Source organism: Vipera ursinii, assembly GCF_947247035.1.
Source record: "Vipera ursinii genome assembly, chromosome: 3".
Classification (NCBI taxonomy): domain Eukaryota; kingdom Metazoa; phylum Chordata; class Lepidosauria; order Squamata; family Viperidae; genus Vipera; species Vipera ursinii.
In genome coordinates this window covers 93,592,831-93,610,266 of record NC_139516.1, presented here as the reverse complement: position 1 = coordinate 93,610,266, position 17,436 = coordinate 93,592,831, and the positions used below count along the sequence as shown (strand labels likewise).

Below are 17,436 nucleotides of genomic sequence, written 5' to 3'. Positions count from 1 at the left end.
TCTAACAAACCTCTTATCAGAAAGAAGAGACTGGAGAGCGTCCAAGGCTAAAAGGCTTCTGCCAAGATTTAATTACGCAGTTAACAAAAACACTAGAGCTTGTCTTCTCAAGCGGAAAAGTTGCTTTCAGCAACCAGCCCCTCCCCAAACACTCCTTTTATAGAGAGCTCAGGGCGTGGTCTCCCTGTGCCTCCTCCCGAGGAGTCCCATAGCCTTTCTTTGTTTGTTCCTGCTCGACTGCCTCCTGCGTCGGGCGTCCTTGAACAGGGCCAGCTGTGGGTCATCATCCTCCGCGCTCTCGGGCTCACGCAGCTGAGAAGAGGTCCCCGGCTGAGGACTCTGCAAAGCCTCCAAACCATCATCAGCCGGTTCGTCTCCCTCCTCCCCCTCATCTGAGTCCTCCGATACGTCGGAGCCGGCTGTCGGACCCACAGGCTGGCCCTGAGTCACAACACTTATATTGCTTTGATTGAGATTCTGTTCCCATTGGAGATTTTAGAAGAAATTAGTTATAACACCCATTGACTACTATCCAGGCTGATAATTTTGTTATATTAAAATACAATTACAGAAATTAGTGGCAGTTACAATGACCCATCCACATTATCCCTACTTTTTAAAGGAGATAAACAAGGATGTATTCTTGTAGGTTTAATTTCTATATTAATGGTACTATTGTGACCCTTTCTAAGCTAGAACTTATTCTACAACTCTAGCTATTTAAGGTATCTCTGTTTCTTTATGTAGATAATGTAGTTATTTTATCTGTAAGTTAAGTGGGCCTAGGCAGTTGCCAAGTTCCTTTAGTGTTCTACTGCTCTAGAGAATGTCTTGAAATTAATTATTTAATTATTTTTAATTTAATTAATTATTTAAAAGTAAATAAAACTATTTAGTTTAGATAAATAAAACTATTTAAAAATTTTACATTTCTTTAGAAAGTACTTTAAAATTCCTGATCAGATGGAGAATTTAAAAAACCAGTTAACCAGATAAAGGACTTCAACTATCTAGGTATCCATTTTCAAACTTCCACCTGCTGCAATAAACAACTGAGCTCTATATAAGAGCCCAAATTGCGTTCAATGTGATCCTTAAAATCTGTAAGCCATGAAAGCAATAATTACATCCCTGAAGAAATTAAATTAAATAGATCCAAGGGGCTTGGTACCCAGCTGTGATGCCCAGCTGTGTATTTGTTAAGGATGCTTTGACTTTGGAAGCTATCCAGTTTAATTTTTAATTTAATTTAATTTTTAGGAGCTAAATTCTTGCTCAACTTCAAATGCCCTAACTTGGTTAGTTTGGCTGTGACTCTCCTGAGGCCCACCTAAAATTTCAGTGTTTTTCAGGAAAGCATCTTAGTTCACCTTACTCTACTAAGTAGATTTACCTGATCCATGACAAAGTTAACTGACTTTGACTTCGCTAATTGTGACTGTTATGTCCTGGTTATATAATATCTTGACCCAGATAAGGCCTTGATTGAACTTAAACAGAGGATCTGGGATTTTAAACGTCCAAAATGGCAGGACTGAAGTTACTTCTATTGTGGTACAACTGCTGACTCCCTCTAGGATGATCCCTAGATACTTCCAGAGCATCTTACATTTTCCTCACAGAATTTTTTTTTACCTTGGTCCATTATGAAAATAAAAATAGATATGCCAGTCTCCCTCATGGAAATTTCATATGTGCATGGATCAAATCAGTAACACTGCTACTGCAAAATCCTTCATTTTATCACCATGGTGTTTGGAATGTATAAACCTAACCCATCTTTGAAGTCAATTTCCCCCTAACCACTTAGGAGTCAGATGACTTAAAGTTTAAAAAAGCCTTTAAAATGCTGCTCTTTTCAAGGTGAAGACTTTAAACCAGAACCTGATACTGGCACAAATTATGGTACTGTTGGATGTTTTGAGATAATTTTAACTGTTAAAGTATTATTATTTTAGTGTTATTGTATTCTATTCTATTGTATTGTTATTGTACTACTACTGCAACAATTCCTAGGCAGAAGAGAGGAGAATTTCAGTATAAAGAACTAGAGAAGTGAAGGAGTTTCACCTCTAGATTCAGTCACTGTATGGGTGATTCTGCAAACAAGTACTGTATATGACATAATGAGTAGACTGACACGACTCTCACTAAACTTAATGTGTTTGATTTTGCTTTCAGTGATTTGAACTCTTCACTGAGAATTGTAAACCATGGTTATAACTTCATGTTATGCATAAACTAGGCCACTATAAATTGTTCAAATTATGGTTAAAACAAACAACAGTTTAGTATAACATAGAGCAAGTATTTTATAGCACCTTGAAAGAAAGAATAGAGATAGTCCCCAACTTACAACCATGCATTTAGAGACCATTCGAAGTTACAATGGCACTGAAAAAAGCGACTCATGACTATTTTTCACACTTACGACCACTGCTGTGTCATCATGGTCACATGATCAAAATTTGGACACTTGGTAACTGGCCTATATTTATGACAGTTGCAGTGTGCCGGGGTCACGTGACCACCTTTTGTGACCTTCTGACAAGCAAAGTCAACGGGGAAGCCAGATTCACTAACAACCTCGTTACCAACTTAACAACAGCAGTGATTCACTTAACAACTGTGACAAGAAATGTTGTAAAATGGGGGCAAAATGCACTTAACAACTGTCTTGCTTAGCAATGGAAATATAGGACTCAATTGTGGTTGTAAGTCCAGGACTACCTGTACACCCAGATCTGCAAAAGTGAAACAAGGAAAAGAAACGGCTCTTACATATTGGTATGCTGTTTTCACAGCTGGAGTAGCTTTGTTCACTGCTGTGTTGATCAAGGCTCCTCCTTTCTGAAATCCAATATACATATACACTCATAAACACAGAGGTTCTGATGTATGCAGAACATAGTTTGATTCTCAATTTAAATAACAACTTTAGTTTTTAAAGGAAAATCCACACTTCTGGTTAACTTAAATTACAACCCTTAGCATGACCCCAAATATGCCACTTTAAAGATTTCTACAGCTGCCTTTTGTCTAGCTTTGTCTACTACCTCCCAGAGTTTACAATACATCATCTCTATGGCTGACACACTTATCAGTGTACTGTAATGTACTTGTGTAGGGCACAATCCACCAGGAAATTGTCTTTCATAATGTTCTGATTACATAAATAGGTGTTTTGCATGAGAGATTTGCACTGATTACTGCATGTATACACTTGTATATACTGCACAAATTCTGAGCATTTTTTCCGCACATTTCTAAATAAGATTACATTCACATGATGACACTTTTTGCATTGCAAGATATATTCCAGTCTCCTGACATGTTGTCATACCTTCACAGTATGCATCCACTGATGGTATGTTCTTAAATTTCCTAAAAATGTAAATTAAAGGGAAACAAAAGTTAGAACCATTTTTGCTAGACTTTTATGCATAATCTTCATTGTACATTAAATTCATGTTCATAATGAACATAAGAGTTCTACAGTTCTTATCTTCACAGAACTTCATACTATATTATTTTCTCTGACAAAATCTATTGCTATGACAGAAGTTTAAAAACATGGTAAATTTAGAATTATTTAGGGACTGGAAAAATACACATACACGCAAATATATATGTATTGTATCAGGGTATAGTATAATACTACACTTTCTACAGTCTTACAGTTTAACAAAACTTTGCAAGGAGGCAGAAGAGCAAATCAATGTGTGTGCAATACTATTACTCTAATAAACTATTCATAATGGTCAGGTGAAATGGATTTCATAAAAAATAGCACTGTTTTTTATTTTGCAGTGCAAATAAATTTAAAATTTAGCAGGACAAGTAAATGTGGGTTTAGTTTTAAAACCATTATTAATTTTAAGATAGCATGAGGAATGATAGTTGCTATAAATTCCAAGCCAATGGCTTCTCATAGAAGATATGGGTTCTATAACAGCTTCTAAAGCCTCTTAAACTCAGCAATATAATGAGGCATCTTGTAGTGAAGTATTTTGATTTGCTCATATAACACCACACTGAAAGCTAGTCTGGGTGCTGGAATTCTCTCATGTGTCAAAACTTTGGTATCTGAGCAGGCAACTCTATCTGCTTTCCAATAAGACCTGGTAGAGGAGCTCTCTCTGCAGGGATTAGCATCTTCAGGGATCATAAAATTGACTGTTCTCAATGACTACCCACTTCTATGGAACAGATTTCCTCTGGAAATCTAAAAAGCTCCTTCCTGATTGGTTTTTAAGAAAGCCATTAAAAGTTGGCCATTCTAGCAGGTCCTGGAGGTTGAAACATTTTAATGTTCCTTCTGGCTTTGGAGGAATTGTCTAATGAAATTTATATATTTATTTATTAAACTTATATACCGCCCTTCTCCCGTAGGACCCAGGGCGGTTCACAAGGCAATTAAAACAACATTACAATACAAAAATTAATAGCAGTTAAAATAGATTAAATTTTCCTTGATTAAAATCTAAAACCCGTATATCTCTGATTAAAAACCCAATTACAATAAGTTAAAAAAATTAAAAAATCCTCAGTCCTGGCCGGAAAGCTCAAAGAGCCAGGTCTTCAGGTCCCGGCGGAACGAACGAAAATCAGGGGCAGTCCTAAGCTCTATGGGTAACTGGTTCCAGAGGGCAGGCGCACCCACAGAGAGGGCCCTCCCCCTGGGTGTTGCCCGCCGGCAATCCTTTGCCGGTGGCACCCTGAGGATGCCCTCCCTGTGGGAGCGCACAGGACGAAGGGAACTTGATGCCGGTAGCAGGTGTTCCCTCAGATATCCCGGACCCAAGCCATTTAGGGCTTTATAGGTCATCACCTGGTGATGACACTTGCTGGTGTTTGTAAAAGTACCCTAATCCCAACATTGCTTCTCCAAAGGAGAATAGCATAATGGGTATGGGTATGTATGGATGTGTATTCAAAAGTATCTTCACAAGCTCCTGTATTTTTATTTATTTTTTGGGTAAGAGTTTTGGAAATGGTTAGCTGTTTCTTTTTTTGTAAGCTTGAAAAATTATTAGCCCAAAGTCTTCCAGCTGACTTTATATCTAAAGTGAGGTTAGTACTTGTGGTCTCTGTTTCTGGCCTGGTGCCTTAATTATTGTATAAAACTGCTTGTCATATACAATTACTGAAGCATTTTCATTTAATACTGCAGATACTTGCAAAAAAGCTGAACATGTAATTTTGAGAGAAGGAAGATGAACAAGTAAGTCTGAAGAATCTTTCTGCTTCTGTCATTTTTAATTAACCATTATATTCAGTTCTATCAATTTGCCATGCAAATGTTTATGATATCTTACGAAGCTGAAGTTAGAAACCTTCACAGCAATACATATCGAACACACAGAAGTACAATTAAAGAGACATAAATTTAAAAAAACACTTAATTCAATAAGGGGGTTATAAATCAAGCCTCAATTGTGCTTTTTGGTATTAAGAGAGTTGGTGTTAATTAATAGGAACAATTTCACATCAGGCATATAGGTAAAACTATTACAATCACAGACTAATTTCCACTCATCCATAAGAATAATGAGTGTTTATTTTATTCATTATTATTTTTTCATTCTAACTACTCAAATATCACATTAGTTGCTTTAACTTCTATGGCATATTTGATATGTTGAAAACTGCAATTATTTGAAGTAAAAATACAAACAACTGTTTAGTAAAATATCAGTAAGAGCATATATAATACATATTTTATATACATTTTTCTCATCTCCTATAAAAAACATCTAAAAAGGTCCATTAAGAAATCTTTTATTTTGGAGTTTTAATAATATGGAACCTGAATGGTATTTCTATTTCAGTTATTTAATCAAAAACTCTATCCACAGTCAGCACAATGCTAAAAACCAATGTAAAATGTATTGTCATTTTCCTCTATTTCAATTAATGCAGGAGACATGAAAGAACAGATAGATTGTGATTAGTGTAAGTTTGAATAATGCGATATTTGATTTAGTGAGAGAATTATAAACTGGTACCAGGTCGTGTTTAATATGACCCAAAATTCAGTTAATGCAAGGCTAGTTCAAGCATAATTCAATCTATTACATATGCAGTTGCGTTGGGATTTTAGATGCTGCTAATCATCTTCATGTGTGCAAAATGGAGAAAAGGAAGGTTCTGTCAGAAGAAAAGAGGGCAAGTTTAAAAAAGAGGGTTGTTATTACACTAGAGTGAAAATTTGATGTAACTGAATTACAATATATGAAAGTGGTCATAGCAACATTAAAATTAGGATGAGATGTTCGTATGCTTAAATCTCTGGTAGAATTTTTTTAAAATGTTGCTTTCTATAACTAATCTGTGACTTTGTCAACTATAAATTTAAATTACAAGTATATTCTTTTTATCTTTTATTGTAATATTTCATATATAAAATATATAACAATTTTCACTGTCTATTTCCTTTGAGCTGAAACCAATTACCATATTTTCTATAGAATTATCACTTCAAATAGTGCAAATTTGAATAATGTCACCATTTCATGGGATTCATTAGCTGCCCTAATCAAAACCTATCTTTGGTCAAGAAGTACAAAAGTATATATATATATCTACCTCCACTTCCTGATGAGATTTCTTCTTCAAAAATATCAGAGAATCCTTTTCCTGCATTTAGCTTTGCAAGTCGACCTTCAATAAACTGCAATAAAGTGTGTATCAAAGCTGTAATAACTTTGTTAAGAAAACTGTATAAAATGTAATTTTATTAGCTGCACTATAAAGTACTAGAAATTTAGAGAGGTCACAGCTACTTCCATTTCATCACGTAATCACTTGCCCATCCACCCTTCACTATTTCTTTTATTCTTCATAGCTGTTTAAAGCTGAATTTGGGTAGGGGGAAGGATGATTTGAAACTTAAGTCAATACTTGTGGTAGTTTTTGAACCAGAATTCACAAAATAAGTTGGGGGGGGAGAACCCCATGATAATATAGCGGAATGGTTCTGTAGCAAAATATTTTTGACATTAATTGCATCTTAATTAATCTCACATTGGAATGTAACATTTATTATCTTCATATTTTAAAGGCATGATACTCTTCAAACTGGTATCTAATTTGCTTTAACTCCTATATGTGTATTCATTTAAAAATGTGGGACACATTTTAAAATATTAACGTATGTTAAGAAAAAAAAAAGTCCACCTACAGGTTATATATGAGCAGTATGGTAATCTTAAACAAGGAAAAAGCAACTATATGGTGCCATTTTTGATACACTTACATTCTAAGCATATTTGATGAGAGCAAATCATACTAAAGAAATTCAAATTTATCAGCTTGAAACCAATGTCTAAAATCTCTATTTTTTCCGTTAAACCACTGAATTATTCTAAATTCACTGTTTGAATCTCTCCAAATAGCATACAATTCTAGCTATTTAATATTGATTAGAAAGAAACGTACTTCCTTTAAACAACTCTTAGCTTTCATACTATGCTTATATACCAATTTATACAATCTCTCTTAAAGCTTAGATTCAAAGCAGTGTTTGTAATTATAACAACAAATTGTGCTTGAAACTTCCTTAAGTGTTAACAAACTACTATCAATGAAAGGATATCAGATTAAAATTACTTGAAAAGAAATAAAAAATAACTTCTTTCACCCACATCGTGCTTTTCACAAAGCAAAAACTTTATCTCCTTATTTGTTATAAGAATTCCACACATGTATGGAATGCAAAAGTGGAGGAAATGCACAAATACCATTTTATACTGTACAAAACATGCAAAGAAATTAATGTTTATAATTTGTACCAATCATATTCTACAGAAATTAATTTTCCATTCAAATGCTTTTTTTAGGAAAATCTCTAATTACACTGATATAAATCCAGTTCATAAATTCTGTATAGTTCACTGACTGGAAATTTATACTAGTAGATGCCAGCTTTCTTGGCCTGGTAAGAGATATTTAGAACTTTGTGAGCATAAAGGGCTAGTACAATGGATACAACCAATCCCAAAACAGAAGGAACTGGGGAGATTGTTTATTTTTATTTTTTTTAATCTCCTCTATACTCCACAAAGTTCATTAGTCAGAAGACTAACTTCTTCTACACATAGTGCTGGATTACAGTCACCCACTTTTTATAGCTTTATTTTTATAAAATGTTTATGAAGTCTTATCTATTTATATGTACTGAAAAAGTAAATGTTTACTAAATGAGAGGACTAGAATAAAAGCACTACATGCATGTCTTTCCTCTCACAATAAAATTCTTTTTTATTCTTCACTGTAAAATTAAAACCAATGTTTAATAATTTTAAACAATGATTGTAATCAACAGAAGGTAGCATTTGTCATAGTTTGCCAATTTCAATCTCACCAAAAAAAGGAAGTGTCAAAAAAAAAATGGATGTAAGAAAATGCAAGTTTCTAATTCTCCATCCACTCACATCTGTGAGTTCTAGAGAATTTTGAACCTATAGATAAGCTGAAAAGAATCATGAAACCTTGTTAAAACTGCCATGTTTCAATTATTGGCAATCAAAATCTCAGTATAATTCCCAATGAAATAACAATGTATTGTAAAAACTCTCAATTTGCATTAAATTTTCATAAACCTAAAAAAAACCTTTTTCAACCCTCTAAAATACTGACATTTTTAGGATTAATACTTTTTCCCAAGATTAGGTAGCCAAAATATGAGATAAACAAAGAAATTATTTGACTGATTGCATTTTTCAACATGAATACCAAATCACTGTTAACTGAAATGGTACACAGGAGCCAATAAAAATTAATTATTTGGCTGACTGTCATATGCTATCACAGATTATCCAAACAGGCCTGTCAGTGACAATCTGATGCTTGTCAATGGATAGACTGATGACATGAAACAAACTGTTCCATGAATACATTTTTAAGAGGACTAGATAAAGGCAGCAGTAGCAGTGAAGGACATGCTATCACTGATTATTTCCTCTTCTTCTTAGCTAACATTCTTCTCCCTTCACCCACCCCTCAGCCTTAACCTGGCCTTTTTCCAAATGGATTGGTTCATGGTCAGACCGCAGTAAGGGATCACTGGATTATTTCACAGCAAGAATGAGATAAAGCACCTTTAACTACCACTGTGCAGAAAACATTCTTTGAGCCACAAAGCATTATCTATCCAGGGAGAGTTAAGAAATCATTCCATGCTCTCATACCAAGCACATGATTTATGAGCGTAAGATAACAGAGTGTTAAGCATGAAGTGAAAGGAGATATTTGTTTTGGGTCTAATCTTATACTCACAAAATGTTAATACAAATTGTGAGTTCACAAAAAATTAATAGCTGCATCATTAATTGTGTTCGGTGGATTTGTCAGATTTCGCCAAGAAAAATGACAAACTAAATGAACAACAATCTTGCCACATCCGTCTATTATTTTCCTCACCTTATACAACTCTGCTTAAACATTATACCTATTTATTGGGTGTTGTATACCAAACACAAATGTGTCCTATTAGCAATTCAGAGCACTGCCTAAAGAATAAAAGAGTTATTAATAATAAAATAAATTTATGTGTCAAATCAGGTCATATTTTAGTTTTGATCAGACTGGAGCTGCTTTGGGAATTTCAGTATCACAGGGGCTTATAAAAATTGCATAGAGGTGCAAAAACATGGTCAGTGTTCTGCTTTTAACAGTATAAACCAGGTAAGGATTTCATCCATTTTTCATATATACATCATGTTTTCTATTTCAAATCAAATAAAGAAGTTTTCTCTTTCAAGAAAAAAGTGTATTCTGTTCTTAGATTTAGACACACAAATATTATACCATCAACAACTTCAGTAACACACATTTTTGCAAAGTTTAAATAGTTAACCTTTTTCTTAGGTTTCTAAATTATATATTCCTTATTAATGCAATATAAGTGAAGGAGATTGATCATCTTAGTTCCATACTTAACCCAAATAGCTATTATTAGTATAAACCAGGTGTAGGCAACCTCCACTCTTCTATGACCCAGGGACTTCAACTCCCAGAATTCCTGAGTCAGCTGACTCAGGAATTCTGGGAGTTGAAGTTCCTGAGTCATAAAAGAGCCGAGGTTGCCTACCCCTGGTATAGATGTTCAGGGCTCTAGAGAAATTATATATGGCAAGTCATTCAAAAATGGCTGAAACTAGTGAAATAGGTATTTGTATACAATACTCCATACCCAATTCTATTTATGTTCTTTTTATATTCAACTAAATGATAACACGGTCTAAGTGGACATCACGGATGCTGTGTGTATGTTCAAAAGGTTAGAAATCTATTATGTAATATGTAGTGCATAGTTTTTACACACTGCTTTTGCTTCCCATTTGTATGATTACTAAGATTTCACTTTCCAAAACAACAGTGTTTCAAAATTACAATAATGCAAATGTCTGCCCTGCTGCTGATTCACATATACTATCCATCCATCTGTCTCTCTCTTTGAACTGTTCACAAGATTTCTTTTCTATTTAAAAAACAGTACTTGCCACTGAACCTAAAGCAACACTTTAAATTCAAATCTCTTATGACTCAAGTAACCTTGAAAGGTGCTTAATTACAAACAGGTCTTTGGATCAGAGGCAGCTGAATGTGCAATACAAAGAGGAGGAATTATATAAAATACTAAAGGGGCACGTGTTTCTTTCCCTATTCCAGAATAACACTATTTCTATTCTTTCCAATTAGAAACTGCACTTTTCACTTCTGCTGCCATAAATCTCTACATAAACCATTAAATTCCAGGAACAAAAACTTTTTTTTAATGAAAGTTACCTACCATCCTGTGAATTTCACTTATCTGTTTTGTACTATATCTTCAAAGAGAGCCAGAAGATTAGTTAAACATGGTCCCCCACCACCACCTAAGGTTCTGGCTTTTTTAATCAGAGGAAATGTTTTCTATTTTGTGCTGAAATTTGGACTGCAGTGTTTATCCAATGCTTAGAATAAGCTTTTAGGACTGTTCCTATTTGTATCATTTTGTTCTCTTCATCCAACAATGGTTTCCAACAGGCCAGCAGAAAAATTAATCTTCTGGCATCAATCAATAGCAGCAAAAACCTACTATTGAAGTAGCCCTTCTAAATCCTGTTTATATCAAGACAGTCCAAAACTAAGAATTTCTTCCCAATTCCAGATACACAATTTGAGTTCTAGCTTTTGAGATTCATCAGATAAAACAGTTCTAAAACACTGCACTTTCACCCTTTCCTCTCCTCTGCTACAACTACAAGGAAGAGATAAGAAAGCACCCACTTCTAAAGAACAGAAGTTCCTCATTACGTCTGAACTAGACACAGGTTAGTTTTTTAAAAATGTTTGAAAATCACCCATGATCATAAGACATGACCCGATTCTGGAGTGTCTGAACAAATAGAAATTCTGCTCAATATGATACAGAGCACTAAAAAAGCTTCTAACTTTCCCTTCCATGCAATGGGAAAGAAGAGACATGCATAATTTCAAACACATGACCCTCTGGGCAATTAATGTCAAATTAAGATTTAGCTGTAACATCTGGGGAAAAAATGGAAATACACCTGAATGGTATGGTCCTACTAAACTGATTTCCATTTTTAAACAAAGTCAAAGTCAACTCTATGAGATAAAATGCTGTATGTATATTATTATATTATATTATATTATATTATATTATATTATATTATATTATATTAATTATATTATATTATATTATATTATATTATATTATATTATATTATATTATATTATATTATATTATTATATTATATTATATATTATATTTATTATATTATTATATTACCCTGACAGCGATGTGCTCATGCATAGGAAAGCCTCTTAAATAATGGCAAAATAATTATATCATACATGACTACAAGTATGAACATCAAGGGACTAGGAGAAGACTCCTAACTTCTGTTCTCCACATATGTTTGCACCATACCCAAATTTCCTAGTCCTGAAGGGAGCAGTTTATCAGAGGATCTGGAGACTAGCAAACATGAAAATTAAACTTCTTGTGCTCAGTTTTACTAGTGATAAACAGGTTTAAATCTATGTATGTATCCAAAACTTTTTATATAAAAAGAGCTATTCACTGAATAAGGACTTAAAATTATGATTGGTTGAATTTTACCTTTACCCGAACCATTTATTAATACTTTCCTATACGCTTGCCACATCACTTCTAGAAGACTGGAAAATCTGCCAAGACAGATTTTGGATGCTCACAGGAGGATAAGGATGATTCCAAATAGAAATACAATTTTAATATACTGGAAGATTTTATTTATTTATTTATTTACCCAAGACTTTTTAATTGAAGTAGGTTTATTTTTTATTACCTCAAAGAGTTGTCACTAGAAAGAACCTATAAGAAAAATGTACAAGAATTTATCTTAGCTATACTCTGTTTTCTCCTCAGATCATAAAAATCCTTCCTTAGTCAAATCAAAATTCAGAAACTGCTATTGATAATGTTGTATCAATTTTTATGTCCCTGAATATTCATATGCTACATGCATTAGAATGGTATTAGATCAACAATCTCAGAAATACCTGTTTAAAAAGTTGGAGATTCACTGCAGTTTCCAGAAAATGTTTAGTAGAACTGTAACGATGCTTGATGAAGCTTTCCTCACAGAAAATGATAGGCTCTCCCTAAATTTGAAAAAAAATTAAGAAATATACATTTTTATAAACAGTTCTATTTAACATTTCTTTACAGTATACTAATTAGTTTGCATGTAGCAGTACTTGCAATCAATATTGTTAAACCTGGTGAATTTAACTTATTTTTCATACTAGAAATAATTTCCTATGATGCACAGACAGAATATTATTACCAAATGCCCAAAATGAATTATTTTGTAAAACCTAAGTTTTTAAAATCATTATCCAACATGCCTAAAATAAAAACAAAGTCAATAATAACTAATCATGGGCACAAAACAGATTTGAAATAATTAGCATCCATTTTAATTATTAAAAAAAAATTCTGTTACTTTAATTAAAAATTCATCTTTTCTGCAAGTGAAATATCTTGTTATGGTTTGGGGAATATATCAGAAATATGGAAAAACTAATATAAAATAAACACACATTTTCACAGCACAAGAATTGCCCTATCTGACCCACTGGGTCTCTAGTAAGCCTTTTTTCTTGTGATTCTGTAGTAAAATATAGTGTGCCCAATAATCCAGAATGGATTATTCACATCCTTTGATTATGCAAATTAGCTATGGATTTTCCATAAAATCCTCATGTCTGTTTAATTCTCTGCTGGATGCATTCACATTTAGCTAATTTGATTATTCAGAAATGTTGAATATTCCCCAAATATTTTATATAAATAGTACTATAGTAAATACTTTCAAAAGAATCCAGTTATGGTTTATTTATTTTTAAGTCATAAAGTTAAGCAAAACTTTGTATCATTCATGGGTTAAAAATATTTAAATTTGCCAGAAAGAAACCATACCGCAATAAGAATAGAAACAAAACTTAAAGGGTTGTTCAAAATGATTTTCTGACACCACAAATATTAAATTATGTATTTGAAGCCCCCTCCCAATTTTAAATTACTACCACTGCTATAATAAATTGAATAAAAACAATCAGAATACTCTTGCACTAGTCAACTTGAAACAAGTTTATAACAATCCTCAATTCAGTTTCAATAAGACTAGTATGAGAAAATTTGCACTGACACTTCTCTTAGAATTAAAAGCTGGGTCCTATTTATTTTTATGTATTAAAAATAATATTCTTTCAATCCCAACTATTAAAGGTCAAGAAGGGTAATTCAGAATACTTTAGGGTCTTATGTATCACCTTCTGCAGTAAATCTGTATTAATTATGGACAGTTAATAACTGATATATATTGCTAGAATACAAATGATTTGCTGGGATTCTTTATGAAAAGAATTGAATGAAACTTTCTGAAACTGAAATGAAAGACAGGAGTATTTTATACCTATAATGTTTATATGAACCCTGAAACTTCAAAAATGGAGTAAGAACTACCTCAGGCTCTGGTGGATTGGAGGGGAAATTAAGAGACAACATGAATAAATTTAAGAAATGAAAAAGGCTATTTTAACAGAAGCTTCTTTGAATTACTTTGAAACAGGCTAGTTACTAGTGTATACCTACTACCTCCTCTAAATCCCATTAACCTTCCATTGTTGGGAACTATATTACTTCAATTTCTCAGAAATTCAAATAATTCACTGACTCTATGTGGAGATCTGTTTGAGAGGAGGAGATTAAAACCAGCTGTAACTTTCAACATTTAAAAGTAATTCAAAGATGTTACATGTTAGGCACTTTCATAAAGTCCTATGTTTAAAGATTACTGTTCTCCTTTCTTGTGTCCCCATAGACATCTCCAAGAAAGAAGCCAGATTATGTATGGAAAACATTTGCATACTACTAACATAATAACAATTTGTCGAACTGTAACCACCAAATAATTTCTCAATGAACTTTTCCCAAACACATTTGACTTGTTACATAGACTGATTTTTAGTCTATATTTTTCGGCACTACAGTACATGAAAAAGAAGAAGTGCTACTGTAAGGGTCTTCCACACTGTGTCCTTCCTACACCTGATGTGTTTTTTCTTAATTCTTGATCCTAGTGCTAAAATTAAAATGCAAATACCTAACAGAGGATTATTCCAGGAGTGTCTATACAAAATGCCTAAGGATCAGAAGTCTGATTAGGATTAGCTATTGCATAATCAAGTTGACCTTTTATAGTCTATTTGGATTACTGATAACAAATCATTTTGATTTGATATGCAGCTTTTGAGATCAGAAATGCAAGTAAATATAAGTGAAAGGGAAAACAATTGAACTACTGTATATCTTACACTGCCAGGGATAGGAATATTATGGATCACAACTCATCCCCTGTATCTAACACTCAGATTTTTTGGAATATATGAACCAGCAAAATTGTATGGGCCTTGAAATCTTGGGATATTGCTACATTACACTACACTTAGAAGTAGATTAGGGGATTCATCTCCTTTGGAAAAGGTCCAAGTATGTATGTATGTATGTATGTATTTATTTATTTTATTGGATTTGTATACCGCCCTATTCCCGTAGGACTCAGGGCGGTTTACAGGGTAGTTAAAACCATGAATACAAAAAATTAAAAACAATTTAAAAAATTAAATTAAATTCAAGCCCCAAGAGTAAATCTAAAACCCAGTTAAATTAACAACCCCACAGTCTGTACACAGTATGTACACTTGCTGGTGTTTCTGACACATATCATGATCATCTCCTATAAATATTAATAATCTTTTTTAGAAAAATGACCAACAGGAAATCACCACTCTATTACTTTTCAATATAATCACATCAAAGATTTAAAGTTTCCCTTTTCAAAGAGTTCTTTCCTTTTCCTCAAACACAGACATGTCAAACTCGCGACGTCACGTGACGTCATGTGACGTATCGGAGCTTTTTCTCTATTGCCGGCAATGGAGTGGGCGCGGCTTTCATGTGACGCATCCGGCCCGTGGGCTGGCAGTTTGAATATGTGGAAGACACAGGTCTGCAACCCGCGGCTCCTTAGCCGCATGCGGCTCTTTCAGCTGTTTCTTGCGGCTCCCGGTCCTCTGCCACGTGCAGTCCCCCCCAAAAAAAAAGTGGGATAGGAAAGTTCAACCAATTCATTCAAATATGCAGGGTAGGTGCATATCTTGCCTTGGCTCCACTCTTCAGTCAAACCCTGTTCTGCGCAAGTGCGCATGTACGCACATGCACACATATTTTTTTGCGGCTCCCAGCTTTTCCTTTTGTGAGGGAACCGTTTCCGAGTGGCTCTTTCACTGTTTCAGGTTGCTGACCCCTGGTCTAAGATCTCAAATATAGAACTAAAAGTCATTGAAATTACTTGAGCAAGGGAAGTTGCAGAGCTCTTGGAGGCACAGTTTATTTTATCCCCAGTACTGTTAGACAGCAATTTGTCTTCTATCTGAATCCAAGAAGATACCCCAAAATATCCAATGGAGGGGGCTCCAACTATCTTAGCCAAGGCCTGGGAAAATAGATCTTCATGGTTCTTCAGAACACCAACATTTCCAACATACTTCCAAAGTATATTTTTGATCAAGGTCTATTAAGGATCCTGCACTGAAGAGCTGACTGCTAATATTTTTAATATCGGATTGATTTTCCTCTTTTTGGCCAGACAATATAACTGTCCTCTTGATAACAGTTATTACAGACTTCTGAACATCCCCATCTTCTTTTCATGAGCTAGTGGGCACAGCATGATACATTCCTTTTAAGCTCCATCCACATTTTAAACTAGCTGCTTAATATAATTGTAAATAACTCTTGACACACGAGCTCAGAATAAATCATTATCCTGAGCATAAAATAACCTAATGCCTATAATTATACTAAAAGCAAAAGCAAAGCTGGGCTCAGTAGACATCTTTGCTTTAAAAAGATAACAGTTCCTTTGCCACAAGGATAACTTTTAACAGAAATTTAATCCCAGGATAGTGAAAGCCTCTGTCTGACTAGGAAGATTTTCTGCCAGTCACAGAAGATAGGGAAGGAAAAGAGGTGTCCTCTGAGAATCTTCCAGTAAGGCAATAATCGGAGAATATACACTTCCCATTTTTAGAGTCTCTGCTTTAATGAGTTATTCCAATCCTATTCATGACAGTCCTGGTCTTGAGGTCAAAGTTAGTGGACGAAAAATGATGGCAAAAGTATGCCCACATTTATTATGTACAAAACTTATCAAGAAAACAAGAGCAGTTAAAACCCACTTGCTTACATGAAGTATTTTGGAAAGGGAAAAATTACGTGCGATAAATGTGTAATTCTTCATGATAAAGCAGGAAGAAGAAAAATACTGTAATACACTAAACAAATCACCTTTCTCAAAAACCATATCATTAAAAGATTATAAAGAACATAAACAACTAACTTGATTTATACTTCACTTTAAAAAATTTGGCAGCATTTCAGAAACCTAGCCAAGAAAAAGATAAAGCCATAAAAAGATACTGGACCTTTACAAGGGTGAAAACCACCCACCACTTAACTTGAAAAAAAAATACAACAAGAGCTTTGTTTAAATAATACTAAGACTTGGCAATTATAGTTTGAAAAATTGGAGAAATTTCAAACGAAAAAGAGTACCATCTTCTGTTTCATTTGTTTAATGTCCTATAATATTAATGTCCAAGGATATGATACAAGAAGGGATCATCTACATCTTTAGGTTAGAAGAAACTGGGTTAAGAAATCTTAAAAAGCCTTTAGAAACGTTAACAACCAAGCTCAAAAGGCTGCATGTTTTGTAAGGTGTGTAAAAGGCTATATACATTGGAAATATATTTGTAATGTACATAATTAACATAAATTTAAAATACAATCATTTTTGTGTAGATGAGGAAAAC

At 33.8% G+C, this 17,436-nt stretch overlaps 1 protein-coding gene across 1 annotated transcript in view; it reads right to left on the bottom strand.

Annotated features, from left to right (window-relative positions):
* DENND1B (DENN domain containing 1B) overlaps positions 1-17,436 on the bottom strand; it is a 234,567-nt gene that overhangs the window by 35,152 nt on the left and 181,979 nt on the right. The window contains exons 14-17 of the mRNA XM_083359778.1: positions 12,556-12,657; positions 6,589-6,673; positions 3,344-3,384; positions 2,782-2,850 (exon numbers count right to left, since the gene is read on the bottom strand). Coding sequence (XP_083215904.1) covers positions 2,782-2,850; positions 3,344-3,384; positions 6,589-6,673; positions 12,556-12,657 — 297 coding nt within the window. The remainder of the gene's footprint in view (positions 1-2,781; positions 2,851-3,343; positions 3,385-6,588; positions 6,674-12,555; positions 12,658-17,436) is intronic.